The following is a 23,940-nucleotide window of genomic DNA, read 5'->3' on the forward strand; positions in this document are numbered from 1 at the left end:
GAGTGTTAGGCTAAGTGAAATAAGTCATACAGAGAGACAGATTCCATATGTTTTCACTCTTATGTGGATCCTGAGAAACTTAACAGAAGACCATGGGGGAGCGCAAGGGAAAAAAACAGTTAGGGAGGGAGCCAAACCATAAGAGACTCTTAAAAACTGAGAATAAACTGAGGGTTCATGGGTAGTGGGATGGAGGGGAAAGTGGGTGATGGGCATTGAAGAGGGCATCTGTTGGGAGGAGCACTGGGTGTTGTATGGAAAACAATTTGACAGTAAGTTTCCTATTATGAAATGAATAAAGAATGATTAAAGGAAGTGGTTAATGTGGTTAAATCTAAATAGACATTGGCTGCATAAATAGTTTAATTATAACAATATAATACATTTGAGGATTAAGACACAAGGTTGAACTAAAATACAAAACAATTAATATGTAATTTAGGTGAGGGAAGGACAAGAGTTCTGAAGTTATTATATTGTTTTAGGGGAAAAGTGAAGATACTGATTTTAGATTTTGTTGATCATGTATATTAAAATGTTAAGAGTAATCTCTAAAAGAATGAAACTGATTATATATCTTAAATATAGATGTGAAAACTCAGGAGCACAATTGTAAAGAAGAGAGAAACAGAAAAATAAACTAAGCATAAAGAGCTCAAAATAAGAGACTAGAAATAAGGTCAAATAATTCAGTCATTACAATAAAAGTAAATGTGCCAAAATTACCATTCAAAAGGCATATATTTTCAGTTTGTATTAAAAACAACAAAAGCCAAGTATATGCTGTTTACAAGAGACATTAAACAAAAATAAATAGAGAAGTTGAATGTAAATGAGTAAATAAAGATTAAATTGGCAAATACTAAGCAGAAAACAATTATATAGCTGTATTAATCTTACATAAAATACACTTTTAAGCAAGGAATATTATTAGGGAAATATTATTATTAATAATAAAACATGCAATTTGGTCAAAAGATATAATTACTTTAAATTTGTATGCCTCCAATAATATAGCCTTCAAAATATGTAAAGGAAAATAAAGGCAAACTCAGACTGACTTTAGAATGTCATTTCAAAGGATGAGGATAAAAATGTGAAATGTGGTTTGTAACATATGATATCTGTTGTTTTACCTTCGCTGGTGTCCTGCTTTTCTGATAATTGTTCCCAGGAATTTATCTCAGAAATGGAGTATGACTAATAAATAATTTCCGGTGTGGAACTGGCTAAATGGAGTCTGGGTTGAAAGCAATAAGGACCCACCTGATATGGGAATAGGGAATTGATGGTCTGGTTCATGTGGTGGCAAAGAATTTAGTTAAACTATTAGCCATTGTTCCTTGGGTCTTCAACCCACTTCCCAGAGTGACCGGAGCTTTAGGCAACTTGGCAATAATATGTCAGGAGTATGCTGAACTATATGAGGTGTCTTTAGTGAAAATAAACTAGAGACAACATGTAGGATAAAGTGAGCCCTCCTGAAAGCAGATGGAAAAGAAGCAGGCAAGAGCCAGATTATCATGTGCCTTGTGGGATGACAGCTGCTACAAAATATGCTTTACTCTACTTCTAAAGCTGTCCAGGAGACTGTGGAATTCTGGTAGTTGGAATGAAGATAGTGGCAGGTCTTCCAGGAGTCAGGCAGCCCCTCCAACCCTTACCTCTCCCTTGGGATAGCGATAGCGATATTTATCTTGGTCCCGTAGTGCAAATTCCTCAGGGTAGTGTTCCTGGATTTCTTCATAGGTCATCTCCTCACAGACACCCTGGAAAAAATTATTTGGGAACAAATTCACAAGGTGAAACCCACAAGCCTTTACCATAGTTCTGAGGCCAATGATTGTGAAACAACAGCACACAATAACCTGGGTTTCTGTAAACACAGATCTAAGTTTGTGCCTGTTGTCTGAGTGTGTGTGTGTGTGTGTGTGTGTGCGTGAGGTGTGTGGATGTGAGACTGTGTGCATATGTACAGATGTGTTCATGGTTGAGCATATAGTATATGGTAGGTACCTGTGGTGTTTCTTTGTGGTTGTCCCAATAGGTTTGTATATGTACATTGTATAAGTATTTTTTTGTAAATATATGGGTTTAAGGATTTGTAACTGTATTTGTGTGTGTATGTGTAGCATGCTGGTATGTTTAAGGACCTATGTCTTGTGTTTGTGTATTTGTCTCAGTATTTTTAGTGTGTTTGTGTGAGTGTGTGTGTGTGTGTGTGTGTGTGTGTGTGTGTGTACAGAGTGTCTAAGCATCTGAGAATGTGCTCGTGTGAGTGTCTCTATGGTCTGTCTCTCCATTTGGGTCCCAGTGTGTCTGTGGCATGTGTTTCTGTGAGTGTGTATGTCTCTGATTATGTCTCTGGTGTCTATGTGTGAGTATCTGTGTGCTTATGTTGGAGGTCATGTGAATTTGTGGTAATACACTTGAGGTTATGCATCTGTACTACATACATTTTCAACCATAGTATGCTTCTCCGTGTCTATGTGATATAGTATCTTTGTATACAAAGACTGCATGTATGTCTATGGTGAGTTTGTCTATATGTATCTCTAGGTGTCTCTATCTGTGAGTGTGTATGTGTGTGCATGCATGGTGTGGGTGTAGATTGGTAGATGTGTCTGAGAGGGATTCTATGTCTGACTAGAATGATCAATGTGTCTGTGAAGTGCATGTCTGTGAGTGTAAGCATATTTATGGTGGGTGTGAGCATATTTGTGGTGGGTGTCTATGACTGTGTATGGAAGCACACACATGTGCTTACATACACAACAGTATGCTCCCATTTTATAGCATTTCCCATCTCCTCTGCTCCTACATCTGCTTCAGAACCTCTGGCAGATAAAGAAATAGGTATCCACAGACATATCAGAAGGCAAAAATTAATGAATTCCTAATGCTTTCAGAATGGGCCTTGGGAAGATATGGTCTCCTCACCCAAAGAAGGAATCCAGAGATAAGAGGAGTTTCTCAGGAGCACATGAGAGCTTCCCAAGTTCACTGAAAAATCCCCAGAAGTGAGGTGGCTGCTGGGAGTGGGGGTGGGAAGCATTTAGGTTTATAAAGTTTCCTTTTGATTGTGTGCATTCTGATTAGACTTTCCTGTAAGGGGGCAATTGGCTCTTGTTTTTGTCTTTTGAATCATCTAACAGCCTTCCATTAGGGGTGAAGTTTGCCCCTGACACCGCTCACAAACAGCTTTGCAGTGTCAAACTTCTCCGTCGACACTGTCCATGGGAGAAAGCATACCCTAATGGATACACAAGGTCCTTCCAGATTGGCTTTGACTTTCTATTCTGACACATACCTGGAGCCTTTTTCCTGTGGAAATGGTGGAAATGGCCACTGACTTAAAAAAAATTAATGTTTATTTATTTTTGAGAGAAAGACAGAGAGCACTAGCAGGGGAGGGGCAGAAAGAGAGGGAGACAGAATCCGAAGCAGCTCTAAGCTCACAGCTGTCAGCACAGAATCTGATGCTGGGCTGGACCTCACAACCTGAACCACGAGATCATGACCTGAGCTGAAGTCGGGCACTGAACCGACTGAGCCAACCAAGTGCCCTATGGCCACTGACTTCCTATTGACTTAAGGCAAATTGCCTACCTCTTAGAATTTTATTTTCCTCTACTGAAAAATGAGGAGAATTACAGCTACCTCACAAATGTGTTTTGAATATTAGAGATTAAATATATAAAAGAGATTAGCACAGAATGTACAAGTCTCATTTTAAAGACTCAATCAGTAGTACTAATTGTTAATATATTATTGATCACGGAAAATAAACCAGAAACTTAAGCATTATTCTAAATTCTTACTTCTTCCTTACCCCTCCCCCATAGCCAGTTTCTAAGATTCTATCTGCTAAATTTCTCTAAAATCATCCCTTTTTCTTTCCTGTCTCCACTGTTACAATCTTAGCAGATCTACACACACACACACACACACACACACACACAACCTTTTTTAATTATTATGATTTGTCCTGACATATCATTCCTGATCTTCTCTACCTGGCTCACTGTTAATTAACTCTCAGCTAGGTATCACTTCTTCCAGGCAGATCCTGTGTGGCTCAGATGCCCTGCCCTGACATCTGTGCATAGATGGTCTAGCCTATAGCACACATGCTGTTTTGTATTCCTGTTTTTTTTAATCAACCCTGTTTAGACTGAAAACTCAGTGAAGACAAGAATCAATCTCTGTCTCCAACACCACCCCAGAGCCTGAAACAAAGTAGGTACCCAATAAATGTTTACACCACATATGCACCAGAAACAAGTAGTGACTGATCTCTTTATATATTTGCTTGAATGTATTTTACAGCAAATATATGTGATTTGTAGAGCAATACTATATATTCTTTTTCTAAATATGCATATCTCTGTACATCTATATCTAAGTACATATGTATGTATGTATACACACATATACCTCCCTGTATTTATAGAAGTGTATCTACCAGGCAATCAAGTTAACCTACCTACATGCAAGTTATCTATGTTTGTGGTAAAGCTTTTACTTTAAGGCCTAACAATCATAACCTGTGGGATGCTACCTGATGTCAGTATACCTATAGTGCAGATGAGATAATGGGGAGGAAAAATGCCTTCTTAAAGAGCTCATGGGAAAACCTGACCCTGAAGAGAGATTGCCATGTCAAGAGAGTCAGATGAAGTTTTTCTTTGATCTATCTTCAATGCCACTACTCTAGTCCCTCATACCTTCACCTCTTGCCTGGACTAATGCAGCCATCTCCATGCTAATCTACATGCTTATTCTTGCCCTCTTCCCACCTAGTTTCCACACACGACCAGAATGGTCTCTTATTTATTTATTTATTTATTTATTTATTTATCAAGTATCATTAACACACAGTGTTATATTGGTTTTAGGTGTATAATATTCAAAAATTCAACAATTGAATATAGAATATTCAACAACTCTATACATTTCTCAATGCTCATGAAGATAAGTGTACTCTTAATACCCTTTATCTATTTCACTCATCTGCCCACCCACCTCCCCTCTGGTAACCATCAATTTGTTCTATTTAAGAGTCTGTTTTCAGTTTATCTCTTTTTTTCTTTGTTCATTTGTTTATTAAATTCCACAATTTATTGAAATAACATGGTATTACCTTCTTTTTTAAAAATGTGAATTACATTCATGCCACTCTTCCTTGACTTAGACTACATCATTGGCTTCCCATTTTTAAAGAAGTATCCAAATCCCTGAACATTAATTACAAAACTCTATGAGCTGCCTTCCTTTCCAACCTCATCTCCCTTGTACTTCCTTTGTTACAACCCTTGTCACAGAAAATGCAATGTCTTATTTATGGCCTGCCTTTGAGCTCCATGAGGACAGAGAACATGTCTGTTCTGGCTTTCAATGGATCCCCCAACACACAGAACAGTGTATGGAACATGGCTGGTTGTTAAGCAGCAGAAGCAATCCAGGGGATAATCCCAGAATCAGGTCCTATAAATCACCAGGAAATCCATCCCCTTCCATCTTACCGCATCAATTTCGTTCAGGGCCTTCCACTGCTCATAAGGAACACCCAGGGCCTCAGCTGTCTGGATAGTCCTCTTCATGTGGCTGGTCCACACCTTCAGGGAGCTGATGCCCTGGGACTGAATGAAGTTGGCCAGGGCATAAGCATACTAGGAGGTGGGGATGCAGAGAAGGAGGAGGGGAGAAAGAGAGAGATGAAAGAAGACAGAGTAGCTGTAAGAATAAACTCAGATATACCACAAATGGTGAAATAATAATGAACAAGAAAGTATAATTTAAAAATTTCCAATTTATAAACAAGGATATGACAAGGATTAAGGGAATAGAAAAGGGTATGTGTGCTTATGTGTGTATATGTTTATATGTGTGTGTGTTCATTGATGCTTATTAAACCCCCTACTTGATTGTTCATTCAAATAGCCCAACTCTGGCATTTCTGGAGCCTAGGACAAGAGTACAAATGAAGGCAGTGCACAGTCAACCTCTCTTCTATTCCCATTTCTGCCTCCATCCTGCACTTGTAGATGCCTTGAGTACATGTTTGTACATGACAAAGTTCTGTCCACATCCTATCTCCACTGATTCCCATGATCCACAAACAGTGACCCCTTGGCTATCCCTTTGCCTAGGGGTAAACACTACTGTGACATGGTCTGCTCTCAGGTGAACAGACTCTGGGATAGGCCCATACAGACATGGAAAAAAGACTCGAGTACAGAAGGACAGGAGATTCTGGGTTCTGGATACTCACAGTGTGGTCTAGAATTAGGGGATATTGGATTTGGGGAACATTTCTTTTTGACCATGGGGGTCTCAGTACCCAGCTTCTAAGGGCATTCAAACATCCATAGTGTGTGTGGTCATGTATGGGTATCAGGATGTCCTGTTCTCAAGACACAAGTCCAGTGAGGGAAATGATGACAGCACTGAGAGGAACCAGGAAGAGCTCTGGGACCCCAAATGATCAAGTGATTCACTCTTCTTCTGCATTTAGGCATGTTATTAGTCACAGAGGGTGTGTGAGGAATATCAACACAAATGCAAAAATCTACATACATATGCATATGTACAAATATAGGCATTGTGTACACACATTCTAATTATGGATGTGAGTCAGCAGTGTTCTCTGGTGGAAAAAGCCTCGTAGCTCCTGCCTGTAAGATGCAAACAGCATTAACTCATCAGCCTGATTCTATGAGTGTCATGTTAGATAGTGAACAAGGAGCACACAGAATGCTACCTGACACACACAAGGTGACAGACTCTGTGATTTATTATGGATGACAGTCAATGGTAAAGTGCTTTGTAAACTGTTATGATTCACTGTTCCCATAAGCATGAAGGTTGGTGCCAGGCATGTGCATGTATATGCACATGTTTGTGTGCAGAGGTGATATGCATGGTGGAGGTGGCATGTGTCCAAAATGGGCATTGTGCTGTGTAGGTAGGGAATTAGCTGGGCAGGGCAATAGCTGGCCCCAGCCAAAAGACTCTGGTTGCATGTGGTGCCATGTGGCAGGGGTGGGTGATGCCACCAATACCCTCTATTCAGCTCTAAGGAGTGAGAGGGGTAGGAGTCTGAGGTCTGAGTCTACCTCAATGGGAGGCTGCCAGTCTGAAGGTAACAGAAAGGGAGCCATGGGCCTTCCAGTGCAGTGCCTTGCCTAGGACACCACCACCTCTGCAGTGGGGAATGCTGAGGGGCAGGCAGGAAAGCATGGTTTCAAGTCCTGGCTCTCTCTTTTACTGGCTGCATGACCTGGGACTGCTCTTTGCTCCTCCTTGGGCCTTAGCTTCATCAGGTTTCATAAACCATTAATGGTAATGCCCACCCCACAGAGCTGTTGTGAAGATTAAATGAGGCTCACAGCAGATGGTGCTGTGACTGTACACAGGTACCCAATAAAAGATAGTGCTCCCTCCCTCCTGCACCTCATTTCCCATTTGTCTTACCCAAGCTATCCTCCCAGCAAGAACAATAGCTGTGTTAACAAGCCCAGGCACAGGGCCAGACACTAAGGAAAACATGTGTCTTTATTTTATTTTATACCCATAATGTACAGGTTTACTATGCTTGGCTGGAGAGAAGAGATTAATGCCACAGAGTCAGAGATGGGCCAGGACTGGGAGATATGGAGCCCAGGGCACAGTGACCTGCCTGGGAGGGCAGGGGAGGACAGGGGAGGGTTTCCTGGACCAAACCATGGAGCAGGAGCTATACCTTGGAAAGGGATGGGGGATGGAGGGCAGGAAAAGAGCTGTAACTGGTGGGGGACAAGTTCTGACAGTGAAATAACCTGTAATGGGGGCTGGGGGCTGTGGCATCAGCCCTAAGTAAGGGAGGAGAAGATGGATTCAAGGATCCAGGGAAGCTGTCTGTGCAAGTGATGATGACCAGATGACAGAGGAGGGCAGGCTAGGTGGGAGAAATTGTACAAGCAAAGGCACAGAGTTGTGAGAAAGATGAGGGGACAAGTCAGGCAGGAGTGAAGTGTTCTCACTGTAATGGGGCTGGAGGTGCAGCCAGATCTGGACAGGCCTTAAGTGCCAGGACCAAGTTATCAGACTTCCAGATGCTGTTGATACATGGAAGCCATTCAAGGTTGGGACAACAGTGAGTGGATGATGGAGTGGAAGAGTGGCTGTGACCAAAAACTGCTTTTACTCTCCCACTGAGTCTCCCTCCCATCCTCAGGGCCCAGCCAGTGGCCACACTACCCACCCATGGCCCACCTGGGCCAGATCAGTCAATGCCTTGGATACATGGGGCCCTTCCTACCTGCTTGCCCCGAGCTGAGAGGCCAGAGTCACCTCCAATGCGGCCTCTGAGGTTGAGTTCACTCTCACCATGCCGGCATAGGTAGATGGAGCGGGGTGTGACATGGATGTTCATGAGATAGTAGACTGTGCGGCTCTGGATGTGGTCTTGCACTCGGTTCACCATGTAGCGTGTGCCCACATCGAAGATCTTGATGTAGGAGAGGTGGCTGGGCCAGCCCAAGCAGGAGCAAGCAGCTCAGGGGATGACAGTGGAGAGGTTGATCCCAAGACAAAGCCCCAACCACACACCCTGCTTTCAAGCTTCCTGTACAATGAAGCTTTCACCTAACTTTTTCCTCTAACAAAATGCCATGCCTTGCCCTGTTCTGGGTACCCATTCTAGAGACTAGGCTCTTGGCCACCCCAAAGAGCTCACTGCCTGCTACCATCTCCCTCTGTCTCCTTTCCTCACTTTCATCTTAATACAGGATATCTCCTAACATTATTTTTTTACGCTCCAGGCATCTGGGCTCTCTTCTCTGTGGTTCACACTCTTGACATACTCAGAGAAAAGCAGTAGTCCTCTGTGTCCCTGGCTGCCTTCCACATCTCACTGGCAGCTCCTCAATTGTCCATTCACTCTTTTAAATCTCAAGCTGACCTCTGCATCTCTATTATTTAAGCCTCTGATATGATATATTGTATTTGACATTCTACAGGTAGCTACCAGATTGTGTCTGGGTGCACTTGTGTCTGTGTATATGTCTCTCTCTTCACTCAGAAAGGGGAAAGGATTGGGATTTCTCTCCCCATCTGTCGTGCAGTCAACAAACACACCCTCTTCTGTTCTAAGCATTGTGCTTGAGGTGGTGACTCAGCGTCTGCCCTTTGGGAGCTCTTAGGCTAGTCAAGAACACACACTTGGAAACGCATCATCAATGCTCAACACCCCTTCCATAAACAGTCATTTACTCATAGGTGTGCCAAGTATTGGGGTATGGGGATGCAGAGGCTCTCCACAACGTTAGTGGGAATCTTGTGGTCCTTGCTTCAAGCCTCTTTTTTATCCCCTCAATTCTCTGTTCTAGGCATGAACTAATAACTACACACAGAGTGATAATCAAACTATTCAACAACCTGTCTGCAGAGAAGCTGGGAATGGGCAACACTGACTAATCAGAATACTAGAACCATGGAGTAAGTCTTCTGAGGACCCTGACAAACCAGGTATGAATCCTTTAGTTGCTGGACTATAAGGAGGTAAGATCCCTGGGAAGAGGTGGGGAAGGTTGCAGCAATGGGGTGACACACCAGCAACCCTGGGTGCACACTAACAAAACCAAGTAAATAGAAATAGCTGCACTACCCCAAATCATGTAAAGCAGTGGCTGAGGGGTTTGGTTTCAGAAAGCCTCTCCTCCGATTTTCCTAGAGAAGGCCTTTTTTAGCTGCTCATTAAGCATGAGCTTAATCATGCCCATCCCTGTCATCTATGTCCAGTGGTTCCCAAAGGACACTTGCACTTGCTGAGAATTTTCTTTTGTGCATTTTCTTTTGTCCCACTCCCTGGGGACTTCAAACTACATGAATCATTATAATCATCCTAGGACTCAGGGATTATTAGCTTCATTTTATAGGAGAGGAAACTGAAACACAGAAAGAGGAAGTGATTTGCCTAAGGTTAACCTCTCCAACTATCTTGTCTAGGATCTCAGAACCTAGGGGTAGAAAATATCTGGTGTAGCTTTTTTGCCTAATTACTGACTGTTCCTGAAACTAGGTCCTGGGTGGCTCTAGGAGAACTTCCTATTTGCTCAGTTTAGTCTGACATTCCAGGTGCCTTCAAGCATTGGCCCCACTTGGCCTGACATCATGGTCCCATGACCTCATCCATGCCATGATTTCTCTGTTTCAATCTAGCTTTCATGCTTTTGCTGGAATATTCTCTGCACCCTCTACTTTCATTCAGATTTAACTAGGCCATTCCAAAATGCTGTTCTCTTTGCTTGAAAAGGCATTCTTTGCCTGCTTTCCAAAGCTGAGCTCCTGTGCAACCATCCTTCAAAGCCAGCACATTCACTCTCTCTAAGTTTTCATTGAGTCTAGGATCATGTGAAGTCATTTAGAGGTGTTTCCCACCAAAAGTATTATATTAGTTAATGCCCACATCTACCGTGTGTAATGTAAAGTAAAAATTATAAACTGTATGATAATATGATAAGGTCCTATGAAATTCTGTTTTTTTTTTCCATCTTGATCACATTGATGCTGGTTTGGAATTAAAATATTAAAAAGCTTTCCAGATTTTTTTGTTATTTTTGGTAGCCTCCACCCTTCTGGTACCCCAAACATGTGTCTTTTCTACCTATACTAGGTAAACCTGCTCTTTCAGATTTTTTTTTTCCAAACTGTGCTGGGTCTTCCCCTCTGTGTTCTTCTAGCCCACTTGGTTTATCATTTCCACAATTCTGATCAACTGCACATTGTGTATCATCTTCTCCAACCAAGGGGGTATTTTGTCAAAGCAGGGTATTTTGCCCTTTCCTCTTTGGATTCCTGGGGCACAGGTTTGGTTGGACCCTGATGCATGGGCTGTAAATGTCTGTTGATGTAAAAATGATTAAATAAAACCAACCTTCAGAATCTGTCACCTTCAGGCCCAAACTGATTAAAAAAACACTAACTGAACACCTGCAGGAGTCTAGGCTGAAGGCTAGGGGCTTTCTTAATGCCATTATTTCACTTTAACTCCCCTTCTTCAAGCTTCTTTCACCACATGGTGCTAGCCTATATGGTGCATTTATGGACACTTGAAAAAGTTACACTGTCATCAGGGCAGAAACAGCCTCACTCCAGCACACATGCTTGGGGGAAAAAAGAAAGTGTGCCCTTGACCTGGTTGTCCTTGTACAGTGAACAATTTTTACAATTGTACATAAAGGTCTTGCTCCTTGCACTGAGTGTCTAAGCCTGATGTGACACTTCTTTATGATTAAGGAATATGGGAGGGGGAGAACCAGTCTGGAAGTTTGAAGATAAGGGTTTGAATAAATATTCTACTGACTCATTATGTGGCCTCAGGTAAGTCCTTTCCCTGCTCTGGGTCTCAGTTTACCCACCTAAGGACTGAGGCAGTAACAATTCTTGCCTCATAGGACTTTGGATGGGCAAAGCAGTAAGGCTGCTCTTTAAACTTCTTAAGGTTTGAATGACTATTTGAAGCCTCCTTATACTCCTCACTTGGGGTCCAAAGGATATGGATGACCAGAGTCTCTGATCATCACAGCCCATTTTGAGGAGTAGGATTCTGGTAATATCCTGGTACACATTCCCTGTACTACCAGATAACATCTTTCTAATTTTTAGCTGGCATTATGAATGAGAGTTTTATATTTTTTATGTATCTTCCCATATGTCAAGTCATGATGGAAGCTACCTGAGGATAGAAACCACCTCTCTTACCATTATTTATACCCCCTATGTACACCACAGCCCAAAAGGGCAAAATACTTATTGACTGAAAAGGTACATGGGTTTTGTGAAAAGAGATATGAGTAGGAGACAAAATATATTGTTAGAATCTGAATTCTATCTCCTGATTTGTGCCAGAAGCTTGAACAAGTGGTTTCAGCTCTCTAAGACTCAATTTCCTCTTCTTGAAAATTTATGAACATAAGATCTATTTTGGCTTCCTTTATAGGGGTGGTGAGGGTATTTGATGAAACAAAGAAGGTGAACATATTTGGAAACTTAAGTGTCACCCATGTGTGAACAATAATTTTGAAAAAATAATAGCAAAAACCATAGGAGGGGGGCATTTGTTACCAGAGATCAGCATCCTGATCTATCCATATCGTTCAGGAAGGCACTACTTTTTTTTTTTTTTTTAATTTTTTTTCAACGTTTTTTATTTATTTTTGGGACAGAGAGAGACAGAGCATGAACGGGGGAGGGGCAGAAAGAGAGGGAGACACAGAATCGGAAACAGGCTCCAGGCTCCGAGCCGTCAGCCCAGAGCCTGACGCGGGGCTCGAACTCACGGACCGTGAGATCGTGACCTGGCTGAAGTCGGACGCTTAACCGACTGCGCCACCCAGGCGCCCCTTGGAAGGCACTACTTTAACACTTCAATGGACCTTTTACATATCAAGGAATCACCACCTCAGATAATTAGAACTTGGAGGGTTCTTGAAGACAAATCATCAAATCTAGCTCCCTGATTTTACAGATAGAGAGGTTGATGCCCAGAGAGGGAAGTTATTTTCCCAGTTCCTAAAGGACATCACAATAGGGTTAAGGATCCAGTCCTGGGCTTTAGGGTTCTGGGTTCTTACCTGTCCAGTTCATCATCCAAGGGTTGGTAGTTGATCTCATAGCACTCAATTCTCTTTAGAAAGTCTTCCAGAACTTTTTCCCGGTCACAGTCTATGTAATCAGGGCTTCCAAGTTTTACTTGCTAAGAAAAGGTAGAATAGAGGAACTATGAAAGACAGAGACTCAAACAGTGCCCTTTGGAAGTGCCCTTAGAAATCATTGAGTACAACATCCTTCATAACAAAAATGAGAAAATTGAGACTTGGACAAAGGGTCTTGCCCAAGTTTACAAAGTCAGTCATTTGAAGAAAATTTGGACTGTGTAACTCCTCATTTCTTATCTCTATGTGATTAAACAAGGCCTGTTATATTGTACTCAGTTCCAGAGCACACACTGTTTAAGAGGAACACTTAAAAGAGGAGCAGAAATTGTGATGTGAGAAATGGATGAAGAGGGGCAGAAGATTTTGGCCAAGGTTCATAATGGCTTACATGCGTTGAGAGTTTAATGAGAGAACATAGCATGTTGGCTTTAAATTTCTGAAGGATTCACATCTCCTAATCCCCCAATGCCTATCTTCTCCATCTACATTTACTATCTCAGTGAATGGCACTATAATCCACTCAGTTACCTGAACCTAAAAGGAATATAGGAGTCATCCTTGATGTGTCTTCATCCCCCACCTCTCAGTAGGCTGTATCTTCATCCCCCATCGTCTTCACTTTATCTTCTAAATATCCTTCCTATTGATTTCCATTCTCTCTTGCCTGTATGCTTACTCTAGCTTTTGGCTAATTACTCTTGTCTACAGTCTTGTTACTTCTGATGTATTCCTCAAACTAGTAGCCAGAAAGATATTTTTTTTTTTAACACGCACATCTGACCATGGCATTTCCCTGCTTAAACTGTGCACTATTTCCTTATATCTTTTAGGGAACAGTGTGAACTATTTCACTGGGTGACCCATTTGTCATAATTGAGCCCCAAATTATTTTTTCATCTTATCTCCCAATTCTCTCTCATTGCTTTGCTCTAGCTAACTTAAACTACTTATAGTTCCCTGGAGATACCATAATTAATATATGCTCTTCCCTTATGTCCAATTCTTCACCTGCCAAATTCTTATGCATTCTTCAAGATTCAGGTCAGCTATTGCTTTCTTTGAGAATTCTTCCCTGATATACCTCTATCCCTCCCATGCAAGGTTAGTTTCTCAACAATGTTCTCCCACAGCCTCCTTTATTTCTTCATCTCAGCACTGATCTTATAGTTATGTCTATAAACTTGCCGCTATCTCTCATTAGACTGTGAGCTCAAGGGCAGGACTCTCCTCTATGTCTCTAATACTCAGAATGGTTCAGTTCAGTTGTATAGATTCAATTCGTGTTGAATCAGTAAATGGGTAGAAGGGTGGATGAAGAAGAAAGGGATTGTAGATGGTCTATGCTCCAAGAAGCAAAAATAGGACCAATCAGTGAAAATTTCAGGGAGGCATATTTCAGCTTCAACTGACTGAATTTGATGAAGGCAATGAGTCTCTTGTCACTGGAGGTATGAAAAGAAAATATAGGCAAACATTTAGCTGAAATTACAAGTATCTGAGGGAGGGTTGAAGGGGGTGACCTTTAAGGTCTCTTCTGTCCCCAAAATCCAGTAATTTCATGAAATAGGGGAAAACAAAATGTGGTGGGCAATCCAGTTCTAGGCTATGGGCCTAGAATCTAAAGGCAGTTCTTAATGCAATTGTGAATGGGATCAGTTTCTTTATTTCTCTTTCTGTTGCTTCATTATTGGTGTATAAAAATGCAACCGATTTCTGTACAGTAATTTTGTACCCTGTGACTTTGCTGAATTCAGGTATCAGTTTTAGCAGTCTTTTGTTGGAGTCTGTTGGGTTTTCCATGTCGTCTGCGAAAAGTGAAAGTTTGACTTCGTCTTTGCCAATTTTGGTGCCTTAACAGAAGACCACGGGGGAAGGGAAGGGGAAAGAAAAAGTTACAGAGAGGGAGGGAGGCAAACCATAAGAGACTCTTAAGGAGTGAGAACAAACTAAGGGTTGACGGGGGGTGGGGGAGAGGAGAAAGTGGGTCATGGGCATGGAGGTGGGCACTTGTTATGATCAGCACTAGGTGTTGTATGGAAACCAATTTGACAGTATATTATATTTTAAAAAATAAAAGCAGATATATTCCTGATACAAGCTTGAGCTCCAGTCCCAGTTCTACCTCTTTCTAGTTGTATGAATCCTTGACACGTCACCTATCTTGGAACCTCTATTTTTCTCTCTCCAACAATGAAATGATTCCTAACATGCAGGTTTGTTGTCACAAATCAGTAAGAGTCAAGCTTGGTGCCTAGTGCATGTTAAGGACTTTATATTACATTGGCTTCTTTTTAAAAGTTTATTCATTTATTTTGAGAGAGAGAAAGACAGAGAGGAAGAGAGAGGGAGAGAGAGAGAGAGAGAGAGAGAGAGAGAGAGAGAGAGAATCCCAAGCAGGCTCCACACTGCCAGCACAGGGACCCATGTAGGGTTCAAACTCACAAACCATGAGATCATGACCTGAGCTGAAATAAAGAGTTGGACGCTTAACCAACTGAGCCACCCAGGCACCCCACATTGGCTTCTTTAAATTTCTTAGGATCATTGTAGGCAAGGATGGCCAGGGAATACTTCCTATAGGAAGTAGAATAGAGAACCTCAGAGAAGAAAACCACCTTTAACCTAATAGAGGTATTTTTTATGCATTATCCAAGCCAGAGGAAAAGTAAGGAGGAAAGGTAACAGGTGTTCCTTACCCTGATGTTTTCTGCAATGATGCCAGGGTCATTACAGATGGACTCAATGAAAAAGACCTATAAGAGAAAAAGAAGAGAGATTTCTGGCTGAGAATTATGTTTGGTATGGCCAAACGTAGCTTGACTTCTTCTTGGTGGCTCTGAGTCATATCTAGAGGCATCTCTGACAACATAATTTCATTTGGTGGTGCTTTCCATGATTCTGAGTTTTATGAGGCATATTGACTCTAAACTGAATAGCCCTAGATTAATTTTTATGTTTTTACTGGTTTTTAGTTCTTATATATTCTTATATATCCACTATAAGTGGATATCTTCCCTCCTTCTTCATTTCCACCCCCCACAGTGTCAGCAGCCTGTCAGCAATTATCTTCCATTGTCTAATATAACACCTCTTCTTTCCTATTCTGTTTCTTTGCTTCTGTGATCTGAAAAACCATATAACCAAAATAAAATGTTGAGCCTGATTTGTAGCTGATTTGGCATCTTGGAGTTCTCTGGTTTGCCTTTCTTTTGAGTTTGTACTAGATAAGTAGGCCTTAGATAAGAGTGGGAATGTAACTATACCTTGTAACCATGTTCTTTTGCAAACTGCAGAATTAGTGACCGTCGTTCTCTAGTAGTGTTGGTGGCATCAAAAACCTAGAGGCAAATGATGAGATTGATTTACTCTGAATATAGTGCTGAAAGAACACCTACTCCTTGACTATCCTTGTGCTAAGTGGAGGACTTCCAAGGTGAGATAGAACTTGAACTGAGTTTTGAAGGATAGGAATGATTTGGAGTTGACTTATGCCGATTTCTCAAGCATTCATTGAGCCTTTGTTGTCAGTCCAGAAATGTAGCAGACTTTAGGTATAAATAAGAGGAGAATTGTAAATTTTTATTAAGGTCATTTTATAGGTAAAATAGCTGAGGCTTAGAGGAAATATTTGCCTTGATCAAGGCCACCAAGAGTTGCTGACAAAGCAAAGCTAGAATAGATCTTTTCAACTTCTAGTTGAAGCTTCTTCCTTCCCCAACTCTTTGGAGCTCTTCAAGAACAGGAAACTCTTTACCCTCAGCACCTTAGATGGGACCATTTGAGGATTTATTCCCCTTTTAGATTTCACAAATCTTATGCCCAGGGTCTATGGGATTAAATTGAATAGATATTTAGGTAAATCTCTAGAACTAAGAAATATTTGTATGGTACTCTTAAACTCTAGTGTAGTCTTACTGAATTCTTGGAGGTAGAGTGGTAAAGCATAGTGGTTAAAGGTATAGACTTTAGAGCTATACAACCTGAATTCTAGTTTTGGCTTTGCTGCAAACACGCTGTGCCACCTTGGAAAATTATTTAATCTCTGTGTCATTCTTCTGTGCTATACCATGGAGTATAACAACAACGCCTGCCTCTTGGAAGAAGGCAGAATTAAATTAATATTTGCAAATTACTTAGAATAATGTGTGTAACATAGTAAATGTTCAATACATATTAGCTGTCATTCATACCAGCAGAAACTTTAGGAAAAATGCAAATTTCTTTACCGCAACATGACCTTCCTCACGGCTGAGATAGTTATGGACATCCTTCAGGGCTGCCAGGGCACACTGCCTGAAAAAGATGGAAAAAGAAACAGAGACAATCACTATCCCCAAGATGAGTTCCTCTGTATTTTTCTCCATTATCTTTTACACCATCTGTAAGATGTTCCACATTATTCATCTATGAAACATCTACACAGGGTATCCTATGTTCTAGGCACTATGAAGAGCACAGACAGGTCACACAGTTGAGTGGCTCTGTGTGCACATCTTAGGGGCAGGGATAAAGTGGAATACCCAGGAAAAGTAGACTAATGACAGATGTCATAATATTAAAAGATCTATCCCTTGAACTGACAGACCTCAAGTAGAACTGGTCCTTAAACCCAAGAAGAGTTTGGGTATATGGTCTGTGAAGTAGAAGGCATTCCTGGAATGGGTAACAGTACAAGCACAGGTATGATGGTGGCAATGTATTTATGTCTTTGGCAAGAATCTATCTAGTGATTACTCTTTGCTGGGTTATATTATAAGGGCACGGATCAATAAATGAGTACTGGAAGTGCTCAGTGTCTTGTAGAGGAGAGAGACCTTGAGGTTGAATAGATAGGGTTGGAAAGACTGGAATGGGCCAAGCTATTGAGACTTTTAAATGTTAGGCTGAGAATTTTCCACTCTCTCTTGTAGGGAGTAGGGGATTATTTGTTCCTAAGTTCTTAAGTAGGGGATGGTTACGACCAGAGACAGACTTTGGGTAGGCTAATGGAAGGGCTTTCCCAACCACCCTTTGAGAGTCTAGAAGACCTCCTTACTAACCTAAATTGCTCTGCCCCATGTCCCCATCATCTGAACAAAGCCCTCCTTCAGCCATTGGCAGTACTGATCTCTAAAATGTTAGTCACTTACTTCCTGATAAGTAGGGCCTCCATGTTGTCTGGAAGAAAGAATTCATAGTTCTTGTAGCTCACTGCCTCTCGTCGGTACTGGCCTAAATTGAACACTGAAAGCAGGGAAACCTGGTGAAGAGGTTGGAAAGAATCTAGTGGAATAAAATATGTCCTTTCTAGTATGGATTTCAAAAATAGAAGATATGATTTAGATATAGGGAATATGTTTATAAAGGTTCAAATTATGGCTACCAGATTACTTATTCCTCACACATAAGAATTATGATCCCATTTTACAAATGAAGAAACTGAAATTCAGAGATAGGAAGTAACTTTCACAGTTAGTAAGTGGAGAGCTTGGATTCAAAACCAGGTCTGTTTGGCTCCAAAACTAGTCACTTTCCATTAGATTCTATTTTATTATAAACCCCAACCCTTTCAATGCCTTACTCTATTGGAAAGGTAAGGAAACAAATCCAGTGAGTAAAATCAATCATCAAGGATAAAATAGTGAGTCACCAGGTAGCAGAACTAGACTGGGCCCCCTGAATCCTAGTCTAATGTTATTACATTTTCCTGTATAATGACAGAGAATCCAATTTTTTTGCCCTCTCTAAGCCATACTTTGTCATCAGTAATAGTGAAAAACCTGAGAGAAGGTAAGGAAAGGAGGAGAAAGAGTATAAAAGGCTAATGCAATATTTTATTCATCCATTAAATAAATACTTTCTGATGCACACTCTATAAAGCAGGACATGAGTTCAGAAGTCTCCAAGATAGACCAAATATGCATGATGGGGCCCCAAGGAGGTCACAATCCAGCAGGTAAGACAGACAGTAAACCAGTAAATGTAGAGTTCCCATCCAGTTTGTTAAATTCTCTGACAGACCCATGGAAAAGAATAAGGGGGATGGACAGATTAATTAAACTTGGGTAAATCTGAGATTGTTTCTTGTAGAAATCAGCATTTGAACCAGGCCTTTTAGGAAGGAAGGCCTTTTATAGGCAGCCATGGAGAGTGGAAGCGGGTAACAGACATTCCACGTAGAGGAACACCATAAGCAAAAGTATGACATTGGCATAAGGCAGAACATGTTTGGGGTATGTTAAGTCATTCTCTATGACTGAAGACTGAGAGACTGGTAGGGGTGGATTGTGGAGTGCCTTGAACAATAAGCTAAAAGGCTTGGTCTGAAACTTGCAGGCCAAGAAGACTCTTTGAGGCTGTAAGTATGATAAGCTTTGTGCTTTGAAACATGACTCTGAAGGCTTCTGTGAGAATGGACTGGACTGGAGCAGATGAAAAACATGTGCATTAGAGCAGAGATCCATCCACTACCATCTCATGTACCCCTAACATCCAACAGAGGTTCCTTGGAGCCTCCAGTTCTCCACCAGAACCGTTCTTTCTCTCCACTTCTGCTAATATTCTACTCCTCCCACAGGACCAAGCTTAAATATACCCTATCTGGAAGCTTTCACTGCCTTCCAGTTGATGATTTCTCTGTGAACACCTTAGTACCCTGCTGTAGGATTCTTTATGTGACACGAGGTATTGAGGTATTCGTATGCATCCCAGACAAATAGAAAACTCTTCAAGGGTAAGGCATGAATCTCATTCATTTTTGCATCTTTAATGCCTACCATGGGTTTTGGCACAAAAAAAAATAGACATTGGAAAACCCTTCACCAGTGAATTAGAGAAATTGCATAAAGGGAAAGGAAAAGCAACAGAAAGAAAGGAAGAGAATTGAAGAGAGAGAGGGAAGGAGGGAGATAAATAAGGTGCTGGGATGGATAAGAGAAAGGAGAGGAAGAGGATGGAGAAAAAGAAAGTATAAGACCAATGTGGGATTCTTTTCTCTTCCCATCAGTAGAACCAAGTATCAGACCTGCACAGTGAGTATCAGGCTTTGGAATCAACCGGATGTGGGTTCATTTCCTGGTTCTCTCACTCATTGGCCATGTGCCTCTAGACAAGGCACTTAACTTCTTGGGCATTAATTTCATCAACTGTGAAATGATGATATTTTTTGAGGAACCTCCACACTGTTTTCCAGAGTGCTGCACAAGTTTGCATTCCCACCAACAGTGCAAGAGAGTACCCATTTCTCCACATCCTCTCCAGCATCTATAGTCTCCTGATTTGTTCATTTTAGCCACTCTGACTGGCATGAGGTGATATCTCAGTGTGGTTTTGATTTGTATTTCCCTGATGATGAGTGACGTTGAGCATCTTTTCATGTGCCTGTTGGCCATCTGGATGTCTTCTTTAGAGAAGTGATGAATGGATAAAGAAGGTGTGATTTATATATACAATGGAATACTACTTGACAATGAGAAGGAATGAAATATGGCCTTTTGTAGCAACGTGGATGGAACTGGAAAGTGTTATGCTAACTGAAATAAGTCATACAGAGAAAGGCAGATACCATGTTTTCACTCTTATGTGGATCCTGAGAAATTTAACAGAAGACCATGGGGGAGGAGAAGGGGGGAAAAAAGTTACATAGAGGGAAGGAGGAAAACCATAGGAGACTCTTGAAAACTGAGAATAAACTAAGGGTTGATGGGGGGGTAGGAGGGAGGGGAAAGTGGGTGATGGGCATTGAGGAGGGCACCTGTTGGGATGATCACTGGGTGTTGTATAGAAACCAATTTGACAATAAATTTCATATTAAAAAAAAAGAAATGATGATAATACTAGTTTCTCTTTGATGGGCAGTTTAGAACTTAAGAATAGATGTTAGTACTTTGAAGACAGACATCCTCTTATTTTTATTTGTTTGCCCAACATCCAGCAAAGGCTTTGCCACAGCTGTATGCTCAATGTATAATTAATGATTGAATGAATAAATAAATTACCAAGAACTCTTGGCCGCACTGGGGAGCGGTGCTCCATTTCACAAGAGTCTAAGTACTTGCTTAGTGTACCAGAAAAGGAGGAACATGGTCCCAGAAAAAAATTTCAGGTAAGTTGATATTCCTTAAAAGCTTCAATATAGTCATCAGGGATAAATTAAAAAAATGTTGGTAGACTTTCTTACCTTTACTGTTTTTATTCTGAATTGCATATGATGCGGAGGCACCCTATCTCGTAGTGTTTAGAGCCTCTAAATATTTTAATCTGGTCATACTTGGGAGAGAAATGAATATGACCTAGTACCCTGACCCCAGAACAGCTTCTGGGGAGAGACACCCAGGCACATACTACAACAATACACTCTGTGATTAGTGTTGGCATAGAGGGGGGCTGTAGGAAGGGTTGGTATGGGAGCTCAGAGAAGCACAGTCTTCGGGGGGGAAAAGGAATCAAATAAGAATGGAGATACAGGGTGGGAGATAGAGAAATAAAATGGAAAATAGGAGAGAGCAATTACCAAATAAGAGGTAGTACGCAGAAAAGAGACCACACTGAGGAGAATGGAAAGTTGAAAGTAGGGAGTGAGGGAGGAGGTTGACAGGCAGAGAAGGAGACCCCTCTGGAGGTGGAAAAAGACAGGACCACTTCCAGCTGGGGAGGAGAAGCTGACAGGCTCAGACCTAAGGAGAGGCTTGGAGAGAGAGTGGATGCCTTCTGGACTCCAGAGCACAAGGTGAGCTAAGGTGCCCAGCTTTAGTTGAGACTCTGTAGCGACCTGTGGGCTGTGGCTTTAGTGTGCTTGACTCTGAAATCCCTAAGGCTTGAAGAAAATATCTTAAGATTTTGAATAAATGGTAATTCTAATCAAAATAGTAATGTTGTTGTTGTAATAACAGTAATGGTAATAAAAAGTAGTTTATTACTAATAGGGATGTTTGTGGGGAAATAGGTTCTACTTACATAAATGGGTTAGAAAAAAAGCTTAGGGCAGAAAGCCACCACCACGGGGCAAAAGTGCCTGAGGTTACCTGGCAAGATATTGAAATGGGATCAGGAGTAACTTATTATATCACTGCAGGAAATTACTTTCCATCTGACACCAATATACTATTGTATTTTGATCACAAACTCCACTTGCTCACCCCCACCCTTTGCTTCTTACACAAGTTAATGATTACTATCTGATTATTTCTTCACGTTCACCATGTTTGTAAGATCTTGTTTTCTTCACGTTCACCATGTGGGTAATATTTTTGAGCTCAATAAATACAGAGATGAAACCCCTGTTTGGGGCTCTTGTCTCCTCCTGAACATTAGCCTCTCTCAGATTGCATGTCCATTCTCTTGCTGGACAAGAGAACTCCAGACTCATATTGTGCAACAGTTGTTTTAAAGTCTTGCAAAACTAGAGTTCCCTGAGAATAGACATTTAATCTTACTAGTTTTCCTGTGCCTAGTACCTAGAATACAGTTTAGGCACAGAGTATGTGCTCATGAAATTATAAAACTTATAAAAGTGTAATGCTAGTGGTGGTAGTAGTAGTAGTAGTAGTAGCAGCAGTCATCCTAAGACTGGTAATAATGTTTTGAGGCATTCCTAGTACTGAGGTAATGTCTTTTCTGACATGCTACCTTACTTTCTTCAGTCAGTAGCCTGTAGGGAGCTGTAGAACAAAGGGTGTCACAGACATACCTTTAGTTGGTGTTCCTATCCAGTTGAGATATCGCGTGAGCTTCGTGGAGATGTAGGTCTTTCCTCGAGCTGGTAAGCCAACCATGATCACCATTGTGGGGGAATTGGTAAACTGGGGTACTGATGCTGGAAGATAAGCAGAGCCTTAAAAGCTTATCCCCAGGCTCCCATGATCTACTGGTATCAGCTCAGAGACACAGAATTGGATAATTATCTTTCCTACCATTATAACAGCAACAACAATGACAAATACCTGAAAATTTTCTAACTGACTTATGAATTCATCAAAAGCTGCTGCAAACAGGAATCTGATAGGCCAAAATGGTGGAGAAGAAGGGGGATCCATATTTCCCACATCTCTCAAACAAAGAAGTGCTGAAGCCAAAACTTTGAACCCCAGGAGTCTGGGAGGAAAAGAGGTTGAATCTACCAGGAAGAAAATGAGACAACTTGAGAAAAGATAGGTGGGTGATTGCGAACTAGGGGAGACAAAATGGGCCAAGTAAGCATGGAGGGGAGGGATCAAAGGGAAGAGAAAGGGAGAGACAAAGGGAAGAGAAAGAACAGGTGGGGAAGTGTAGGATAAGAGAAAAATCTCGGACTGGGACTGAGAGGGATCCTGTCACTAACTGTGGAACTTTCTTCGGCCTGGGGCAGGCTCCCTGTTCGTGCACTTGGGGATGAGGGGAGCAAGCCCTGGGTTGTGTGGTAGATCAGGGGTGCAGTCTGCAGTAGGAGAAAGCGGCTCCCTCCCTGGAGTGTGGTGGGACAGAACAAAGCCTACCTGCGTCCGCCACCCCCAGGCTTGGCAGCAAGGTCAGCGGTGCAGTTCGCAGCAGGAAACGGCGGTCTTCCCTGAAGTGCAGTGGCACAGAGAAAGCCAGCCAGGACCACATATCAAACCATACAGAGAGGCTCTTCCCCAGTACCAGAGCACACAGAACAGATCTCTGAATCCTAGCCAGGTTCCCGGGCAGGGGAGTTGGTGGAGTGGGAAGGATTGCCCCATCTGCTCCCATAGCACAGTGAGGACAACTCAAAAGAAGTCCAGCGGGTCATGGAGAAAAGACTGGGGTGTCGCCATACCTCCCATCAACCACCAAGACAGGGCCTGAGGGATCAGTCCTAGGGCCCATAGTGGAGATGGGACCAGACTACACCAAACTATGCCCCTCTGTGTTGGGTAACTGCGTTTCTGCTGGAACCAGATAGATGCTGTGCAACCAGAGAGCTCCATCATCCAGACCAGTGATGATGCATAGCCTGGATTAATTCCAGGAAAATTCTTGTTATTTAGATATATTCTCCCTTCTATATCTTCCTTAATCTAGGCTTATAACTCTGGTTGTTGGTTTAAGCAGACGTATTTAATCCATTTCCCTGATACATGTTCTACATCTCCTTCAGTACTTTCCTCTCCCTCTCTTGAGGATAATCAAGCCATATAGTTTCTATGTCAGTAAATTTACCTTCATTTTTTTTTGCTGCCTCCTTCTTTATTTTCCGTTCTCTCCTTCTAGATTAAGCCGTTTAGTCTTTCTGCCCAGTCAATGTTTATTTTCTCTTTGTCCC

General features: G+C 41.7%; 1 protein-coding gene across 6 annotated transcripts in view; it reads right to left on the bottom strand.

Moving 5' to 3' along the window:
* PFKFB1 (6-phosphofructo-2-kinase/fructose-2,6-biphosphatase 1) overlaps positions 1-23,940 on the bottom strand; it is a 129,359-nt gene that overhangs the window by 23,809 nt on the left and 81,610 nt on the right. For 3 of the 6 annotated variants that reach the window (XM_058712496.1, XM_058712497.1, XM_058712495.1), the window contains 9 exons: positions 22,369-22,494; positions 17,831-17,924; positions 16,928-16,994; positions 15,965-16,039; positions 15,398-15,454; positions 12,618-12,739; positions 8,303-8,510; positions 5,526-5,672; positions 1,665-1,769 (listed from right to left, as the gene is read on the bottom strand). In XM_058712496.1, the coding sequence (XP_058568479.1) occupies positions 1,665-1,769; positions 5,526-5,672; positions 8,303-8,510; positions 12,618-12,739; positions 15,398-15,454; positions 15,965-16,039; positions 16,928-16,994; positions 17,831-17,924; positions 22,369-22,494 (1,001 nt within the window). Of the gene's footprint in view, positions 1-1,664; positions 1,770-5,525; positions 5,673-8,302; positions 8,511-12,617; positions 12,740-15,397; positions 15,455-15,964; positions 16,040-16,927; positions 16,995-17,830; positions 17,925-22,368; positions 22,495-23,152; positions 23,403-23,940 lie in introns of those variants that run through there. The other 3 variants (XM_058712494.1, XM_058712493.1, XM_058712498.1) reach the window with 2 other exon arrangements.

This window comes from Neofelis nebulosa, chromosome X, assembly GCF_028018385.1.
Source record: "Neofelis nebulosa isolate mNeoNeb1 chromosome X, mNeoNeb1.pri, whole genome shotgun sequence".
NCBI lineage: Eukaryota > Metazoa > Chordata > Mammalia > Carnivora > Felidae > Neofelis > Neofelis nebulosa.